Source organism: Larimichthys crocea, chromosome IX (assembly GCF_000972845.2).
Source record: "Larimichthys crocea isolate SSNF chromosome IX, L_crocea_2.0, whole genome shotgun sequence".
Classification (NCBI taxonomy): Eukaryota; Metazoa; Chordata; class Actinopteri; family Sciaenidae; genus Larimichthys; species Larimichthys crocea.
The window spans coordinates 7,496,509-7,505,166 of NC_040019.1; the positions used below are offsets into that span (position 1 = coordinate 7,496,509).

Here is an 8,658-nt window from a genome sequence, read left to right on the forward strand (position 1 = left end):
AGCTGTTGGACACAAATCATATTTTTGGACATGCCCTAAAATCGAAAAAAGGTTTTTTTCTGCAAAATGTAATAAAAGATGAGGCGCCCTGGTAGCTCACCTGGTAGAGTGTAGAATATTTTATGGGTAAACGGTGAAATATTCTATTATTCTATACCAATCCAAGACTGTGGGTCGCTTATTTGAAATCCCTACAGTTTGTATAAAGCTACCAACTTCCTTACTACACCTAATACACAGAGCTGACTTCTTTGGGTCCATCTTATGTCTGAGTTCAGGTGATATCTGTAGGCGATGCAGCAACTTGAATTGTTACATATTATATGTCATTAGCATGCTCACATATATCTATCTCTGTGGCTTCATCTATTACCACCCCAGGGTCTTGAGCCCACATTTGCCTTACTAGACTTGTAAAGGGCCTCATAGCATCATCTTACTACAGACTTGTTGCTGTGTGTTTTGTATAGCAGTTGCTCAGCTGGAGAGTTTGGTTCTGGATAAAGCTTCTCTAATGGCATCATTCTGTCTCCTTCAAATACGTCACTATAAGCCAGTCATCTTGCCCAAAATTGTGCAGTCGATGTTCAAAGATTTTAATTTTCTTACTCTTTCAGTCGGCAAGGTGAAGAGGAGGCAAACTAACTCAGAACATCTGCTGAGAATGTTGTTTCTCTAATGTTTGTTTTCTTGTTTTTTCTTCTTCCAGTGGACTTTAACAGTTAGTTTAACAACCAAAGGTTTCAGGGAGGAAATTTGCTCATGAAAATGACAATATTTTTGTTGTAATCCTTTCAAGTCATTGGTCGTTTTAACCTGGTAAATGGTAACTTTGTGTAATTGACTGCAAGTCTCGAGCACAAACCTAAAGTCTACACCTCTGCTGATTTCACACGATCATCTCCTCCTGTTTGGTTTCAGTGAAAATCTGCAGCCTGACGTCACCTCCACCAAACCTGGCATAGTCCAGAGCGAGAGGCTTACAGTGTTTGTGTGTGTGGTCCGTCTCAAGGCCACGACAGGAGGAGGATGATGTGATCTCAGACAGAGAGGATGGATGAGGTAAACACACACGTCCACATCCAGTGATGTTTTGTTGGTCATCTTTCCCTGAAGAGACCCTGTCATGGTGTTGTGTTTTTAGGCTGTATGATGTCACAGATTGTTTCTTTCTGCCTGCTGAGTTGTAGACGCATGTTTACAACTCCCTTTTTGCATAATGGCCTCACCAAACAGAGCAAAGAAAAGCAAAAACAACAATGTGATGCAGTAGAGTAGGTTGTGCATGTTTATTGTTTGAATACAGGAAATATTATGATAGACAGAAAATAAAGAAAAGTGAACTGACATTCAAGAGTCAAGCCATATTTAATACTTCTTTCTTGCAGGTGTTTTTGCAGTCGTTCAGTGTAGCCAAGGTGCAGACTTCTTTACATGCTGGTGGCAAATATGCAAATAGTGCACACGCTCAGGATAGTTTGCATGCTGGATGCAGGAGAGTCGATTCATTAGCTGACAATTACCTCCACTTTAGGTCTTTTATTAATGAGCTGTGTTTCCCTCAGTTGGCCTTTTCCACAGCACAGACTTATAGCAGGAAAACCACAGGTGTTACTAATGATATTACCAACAGCTGTGTTTCAATTAAGTCAGTCAGTGAGCAGCGTGCATGCAAAACAGTACAACTCATGAAACAGGTGAAGCTGAGCTCTTATTAATATTATTAATTGAGCCTGTGCTGACATGTCAAAATGCCTGTGAAAAAGGCCTATTACGGGATTACGTGCAGGCTTATCTGAGATTATAGGCCTATTACGGGATTACGTGCAGGCTTATCTGAGATTATAGCAGTAAAGATAACTTTGTTTCTCTTGTACTGAGTTCACTCTATAAGACCTAACAAGATTTTCCCTTTCTTTTTTCTACATGCTATTAGCACCTTTCCCCTAGCACCATCATGAAAACATATTAATGTGTCCTATATTTTGTTTTATGACCAAATACGACAACTAGCTGTACTTTGCTAATGCTAATGTTATGCATGCTGTTAGCATGCTAACATTAGCCTTTAGTAGCCGCTAACATGGAAGTAGACTTTAGTGTTTTTATTTTCTTTTTTACTCTAACTTGTTTACTATACTTTGCTTTGTGACCAAATACCTGCCAAAAACTAAAAACATCCAGCTGTGCTTTGTATTCAGTGCTGGTTGGCAAATGTTAGAATGCTAACATACTAAAAGAAGATGCTAAACATTAGCATTAACATGCTAACATTATCATTTTGAGCACATTAGCATGCTAGTGTTAGCTTTTAGTAGCTGCTAACATGGCACTAGACTCTGCTATCTTTTTTTTTTACTTTTAGCACTCTTAAATTTTAATATTTCTGTAGTTACACGTGGCTGCATCATAAAACACATTTCAATGCTACCGGTGCTCAATTCACATTGCTAGCACTATTACTATGAGTATGTTAGCATGCTAATGTTAGCCTTTAGTAGCCGCTAACATGGAAGTAAACTTTAATGTTTTTTTTATTTTTTTTTACTCTAACTTGTTTACTATACTTTGCTTTGTGACCAAATACCTGCCCAAAACTAAAAACATCCAGCTGTGCTTTGTATTTAGTGCTGGTTGGCAAATGTTAAAATGCTAACATACTAAAATAAGATGCTAAACATTAGCATCAACATGCTAACATTATCATTTTGAGCATATTAACATGCTAATGTTAGCCTTTAGTAGCTGCTAACATTTTTTTTACTTTTAGCACTCTTAAATTTTAACATTTGTGTAGTTACACATGGCTGCATCATAAAACACATTTCAATGCTACCGTTGCTCAATTCACATTGCTAGCACTATCACTATGAGCATGTTAGCATGCTAATGTTAGCCTTTAGTAGCTGCTAGCACAGCAGTAGACAAATTTTTCACTCTAACTAACTTTTAGCACTACAGATGTTTATAGTTGTTTTGTTTTTATTGTGTTTTTATCTACGGTATCTGACCCAAAGCTAAATAAAAAGACAACATATGTTAGGAATGTACTATTTCAAGGGTAAGCTATGAGTGCTTCCATTTATAAATGCAAACACATTTCAATGCGACCTTTTTTTAAATTCACATTAACTATTAGTAAGGAGATGTATTTTTATGTTTGAATGCACCAATGGAGTTAATCCTGCCAAAACAATCATGAGACATTTCGTAGCAATTACAGTACTCTTCTTCACAGTTTGTTGAGTGAGTTTTCTAAAACTCTACACAGTACCCCAGGTTCAAATTTGAGACCTCTCTGACCAGAGAACATGAATTTGTTTGGTGTTTTAGTGCTTTAATGATTTGGACTTGACGCTAAAGTCCAGAGATGAAGCTTCCCAGCAGGATTATTAGAGGCAGATGCAGTGACACAGCTGACCTGAAGGGACGACCGGCCGTCCCTGTTAGGAGTTTGGCATCTTTGGAAACCGAAACGATGCGACTGAAGGTCGGGTGGACGTGTCTGAAGTTGTTCTGCAGTGGTGTCACCTGCTCTGCATCCTCCTCCGTGGAGAAGACCTGTGAGGTAAACTGAGCCAGCTGAGGAGGAAATATACAAATCATGTTTATTTACAGCACTCAGGAAATCATTTATGTCTAAGAAATTACTTAAGGGACATACTTGGGACCACGAGATGTAGATGGGGACTTCATACACAGTCCATACAACCACTTGAGAACATGGAGGGGTGGTGAGGCTGCCGTAATAACGGTAATACTGACTCATGTTGTGCTTCGGCAGGAGGCTCATCAGTGGGAATGGCTTGACTTTAGTAGTTTGGCCTTGGGACGGATGTACAGTCTTAATGAGAACAAAGTTACCAAACAGGACGTGGGAATTCATTTTCAGAGTGTCACCTAACCTTTGTAAGCAACCGAGGACAGCTTCTGTGATATGTGTCCAAAGTGGATGTTGTCTGAATACACAACCTGCAAGAAAAGGACAAAATCAGGATGTATTTGTATCAAAGCGACTTATAAAACAGGGAAACGGTCAGGGTACACCGCAACAAGGACATGTTAGGGCAGTGTACGGGTGGCAGAGCAAGACGTCTAGGAGGAAGTACAAGCACATGTGTGCAGAACCGGAGACCACTTTGTAGGCAAACATTAGGTATTTGGATTCAATGCTGCTAGAGTTAGCCAGTTGAGCTCGATGAGCAGCAGGGTAACATGCCCTTTTGGGTTCATTGAAGACCAGGCAGGCCGCCATGTTCTAGGTTATCTGAAAGGGTTTCTCTGTGCAGGCTGGGAAGCTCGTCAGGAGGGCGGTACAGTAATCGAGTAGTTAGATGACCATCGCCTGTATCAGGAGTAAGGTAGCATGTTGAGGCAGGTAAGCCCTAATTTTTCTTATGTTGTGAAGCAGCAATAAGTACTACATAGAATTTAGCATGTCCGGTTGTTGGTAGTGCTAAGAGAGGAGGTCCTCAGGTCTCAGGAGTTTTTTGAAGGTAGAGAGGGACGCCACTGTTTTGGTAGGAACTGGTAGTGCATTCCACCAACAGGGAACAATAGGTGAGAAAAGTTTGGATTGCTCTGAGCGTACAGGTGGCAGAGCCAGGCATAGTTCATTGGAGGAATGTTATGGTTGGAAGGTAACATATTCCTGAACCGGAGACTACTTTGTAGGCAAGCTCACTAAGCAGCAGGTTGGCATGTGCCTTTTTGGGTTGATTGAAGACCAGGCAGGCCGCCACATTCTGGATCATCTGAAAGGGTTTCACTGTGCTAGCTGGGAAGATCATCAGGAGGGTGTTACAGTAATTGAGTAGCAAGATCACCACAACCTGTTTCGGAAGTTGCAAGTTGAGTCCGATGAGGCCTGATTTTTCTTACATGCGCCTGCAATAAGTACTACATAGGATCAAGGAACAGTTGTAGAGGGGGATCGACGTAGCATGTCCAGTTGTTGGTAGTGCTACAAGAGGAGATATTCTCTAAAGACCTGGGTCTTCAGGAGAGTTTTGAAGGTAGAGAGGGACACCCCTGATCTGGTAGAAACCGGTAGGACGTTCCACCAACAGGGAACAACAGACAAGAAAAGTTTGTATTGCCCTAAGCCTTAACAGGCATCATTCGTTGGAGGAGCACAAAGGTTGGTTCTGAACCAGAGACTACTTTGTAGGCAAGCTTTAGTGATTTGAATTTAATGCGGACAACTACAGGTAGCCAGCAGGGTAACCCCTTTTGGGTTGATTAAAGACTAGGCAGGCCACCACGTTCTGAATTATCTGAAAGGGTTAGACTGTGCAGACTGGGAGGGCATTACAGTAATCCTGTCGCGAGATGACCACCACCTGTATCAGGAGTTGCATGTTGAGTTAGGTAAGGCCTGATTTTATTTAAACTGACATCAATGAAGAATCCAAGAACAGCAAGTCCCGTTGGATCATCCAAGGCTGCTGTCAAATTCGGATGGATGGACTTCATGTTGACAATGTGCATCTAGAAACCAAAGAGCACAAAGACATTAAGGGAAAGCTGCACCGCACCTGTATACTGCAACAGTTGGTTGGTGACAGTGTAGAGCTGTCTACTGACCATACTGTACCTCCATCGGGTATCTGCGTCTGTCCACTGTGTGCTCCGACCCATTGGTTCCCAGGCCTCCCCAGTGGAAGTGCAGCTGGATGGTGTGGTACACATCTGGAAGACCTCCACCACTCACAGACATGCCATTGCCAACCTGCAGCACAACTGGAAGCAGCCAGAAACGTGATCACCCGCACACATGCACATTGACGACAGAGAGTGTATTATACTCACCAGAGTGTCCGTCGTTGTGAAGCGTCCAGTGGCCTGTTTGAATCGCATCGAAGCCCTCCAGATGTAAAGCTTCCAGAGATTCGTTTCTGGTCATGTGATGGTCCAGATTGATGGGAGAATGGTGCTCTTCAAGTAAAGGGTGACAAGATGGGAACATGTCTCCCCATGCGTAAGGATCTGAGGAACCATGTAAGAACCAAACACACCAGTAAAAGAGAGAACAGAAGACCTGATACTACAAGTGGTTCTCAAACTGCGGGGTCAGGATTTTTCTGAGATTATTGTGACAGGAAAGAAGAAAAACATCAAATCTGAAAGTTAATTTTAGAAACAGGTCAGAAGTTGTAGCTGTTCTGGAGCTTTTGATAGATATACATCTTTCTCAGTAGATGGATTTTCCCAGTTGTTATCGAATTACAGGCTTTTAAAAGGTTTGTCCTCCAGAGTTTAGGCTGAATGTTGGGAGTTTGAAAAGTAGCCAACAAGGTCCATTTAGTCGCTGTTCCGGAGCTTTTGATCATAACATTCCTATCTTAATATTCCAAATTATCCTTGATATCTACAGTACAGTGGTTCTCAACCTGGGAGATCAAAACCTTTTCAAGATGATTATTGTAACAGGAAAGAAGAAAGAGGTAAAGAAGCTGACTGAACAATTTCACCATAAGGTCTATTTAGTATCTGTTCTGGAGCTTTTGATCATATCACATAATCTTCCTCAGCAGGTAAGTTTCCCCTATATGTTATCGAATTACAGGCTTTTAAAGATTTGTCCTCCAGAGTTGAGGCTGAAAGTTCATTGAGAGTTTGGAAAATAGCCAACAAGGTCCATTTAGTAGCTGTTTTGAGCTTTCGATCATCACATTCCAAATTTCTCAACCCAACCCTAACAAGTCGACTGAATAATTTCATAAAAAGGTCCATTTTGTAGCTGTTCTGGAGCTTTTCATACATACGATCTTTTTCTGCTAATGTATTTCAATAGTTGATATAGAATGACAGACTTTAGAGGTTTGTCGTCCATGTTGTAGCAGCTGTTCCAGAGCTTTTGATCAAACCATTCCTATCTTAATATTCTTCCTTTTGTTTTTTTCAACTCCTGTTTCAGTAGTCGTGGTGAAGAAGAGGCAAACCCCATGATATGATCAAAAGCTCTTGGCTTGTGGGGATATTATTTTCTTACTTTTCTCTAATCTTTGCCTTTTTTTTCCTGTGAAACACTCGATAGTTTTTCATCCAAATGATACAATCTGAGAGGTTTTCGAGAAGCTCATCCAACCTCAGACGAGAGGATGAAAGAAGACACTGCATCAACCGAAAATAACCCCACGGTTTAAAAATGATAGACACTGAACTTTAATTGTACAAAATCATCATCTATTTTAAATTAATAAAATCTCACATTGGCTGCTAAATTATTCAAGACCTAGTGGACACACAGTGCTAATCATTTAAATTACAAGTTCATTCTTTAGTTGCTTTAATTGTTTTAAAATTAAAAAGTACTTCACAGGTTACTTACCACAATGTGGCTCATTATAACAGTAGTCTTCTGTAATATAAAAACAGCAAAATGTTGGCAAACTTATTTCATTATTTTTAATTTAATTTTAAAAAAGCTCGTCTGAGACTGGAGCTGGACCCTCACCTGAATTAACATGAGAAACAACAATCATCAGGAGAACTGAAGTCCAAATCATGGTAGGATCCCCGCAGCTCAGTGAATCCACACAGGTGTCGGTATCTGAGGTAGACTGAGAGTAAAGTGCAAACGTCTTTGCTTAAATAGCGGGAAAAAAAAAAACGGAGAGCGCTGCTGAGTTTTAATTTCTCCTGGTCTAATCAGTGGACCGTGTCATTACCAGTGCAGTGGTCTTTTCTGATCAACAGGCTCATTGATGCAGGACAGCTTCACCCCCCTCCGACCCAACCAACCAACCAACCACCCACCCATCCAACCATCCTCGTCCCTCCTCCCTCTCGCTTTCTCTCGTTTTCTCCAGCTTCAGCCAGCATAGATGCACAGTGACCAGTAACAAGACCCATTCATCTCATGGGAAAGTCAGAGGATGTGCAGCACGCTGAATTACAAGGGACCTGTACGTGTCTCAACATCATCAAAATGTCATCATTAGAAAATAATCCCTCATATTTCTCTGAGAAATATTTTATAAAAAGGTATAACTCTTCATTTCACATATAAAAGCACACGCATGGTTATGATCAGAAATGAAATATATTGTCTGGAAGTCCTTGAAGCAAAATGGGGTTCAATTTTTATGCTTTATGCCACTTAAAACTTTCAAAAAACCAACCAAGCGGCACATAAATTTGGGATTATGTTGCCAGTTAATATCCTCCACTTGCCATTTTAAAACTCTGATATCTCCTTTATCCTCAGACACGAGTGTAATGAGCTTATAAGTGATGTTACATGTCCCCACTGCCTCATAAATTCAATCATCGTCTTGACTGAGCAGCTCAGCGTTAAAAGTGTTACGTCTCTCCCATCCAGGAATAGATCATGTGATTCTGTCACTACTTGGTCCGTGTGAACAAAGCCCCTTTTCTTCAGCGACAATGCTTTCCAAGCAGGGTATCACTATCTCTGCTCTGCCCTGCCCGCTGCCTTATGAGTCACCGTGAGGTGCGCTATATCCGCTTTCCTTTTTAAATTATTTGAATCTTTTGATTGCCGTGAGTTGGATTCCTCCAATCGCCTCCGTCTCGCCACCGTGGGGATTTCCCAGTGCAGCACCTTAATCCTTCTTTGACATTTGGTCACTGCTGGTGTAGGAATTTCCTCAATGAAGGCAAAGAGGACACCGTTTGAGCAGCTAAATGTCG

General features: G+C 41.1%; 1 protein-coding gene across 1 annotated transcript; it reads right to left on the minus strand.

The window, feature by feature from the left end:
- Positions 1-2,113: 2,113 nt before the first annotated feature.
- Positions 2,114-8,611, minus strand: car15 (carbonic anhydrase 15). Its single transcript, XM_027282050.1, has 9 exons — positions 7,674-8,611; positions 7,460-7,565; positions 7,334-7,363; positions 5,812-5,988; positions 5,597-5,742; positions 5,398-5,490; positions 3,906-3,972; positions 3,665-3,825; positions 2,114-3,582 (listed from the first exon to the last, which is right to left on the minus strand). Exons 2-9 carry the CDS (start codon positions 7,509-7,511, stop codon positions 3,358-3,360), a joined length of 951 nt encoding a protein of 316 aa, XP_027137851.1. The 5' UTR covers positions 7,512-7,565; positions 7,674-8,611; the 3' UTR covers positions 2,114-3,357.
- Positions 8,612-8,658: the final 47 nt, after the last annotated feature.

Bases quoted from the DNA above. Each gene is read 5' to 3' on its own strand.
- car15 (XM_027282050.1), bottom strand. From the start codon at position 7,511: ATGATTTGGACTTCAGTTCTCCTGATGATTGTTGTTTCTCATGTTAAT. The intron at 3,973-5,397 runs GTCAGTTTAAAT...CTTTTCTTGCAG, and splicing joins TTCTTGGATTCTTCATTGAT to GTTGTGTATTCAGACAACAT. The intron at 3,826-3,905 runs GTTAGGTGACAC...ATCCGTCCCAAG, and splicing joins GTCCTCGGTTGCTTACAAAG to GCCAAACTACTAAAGTCAAG.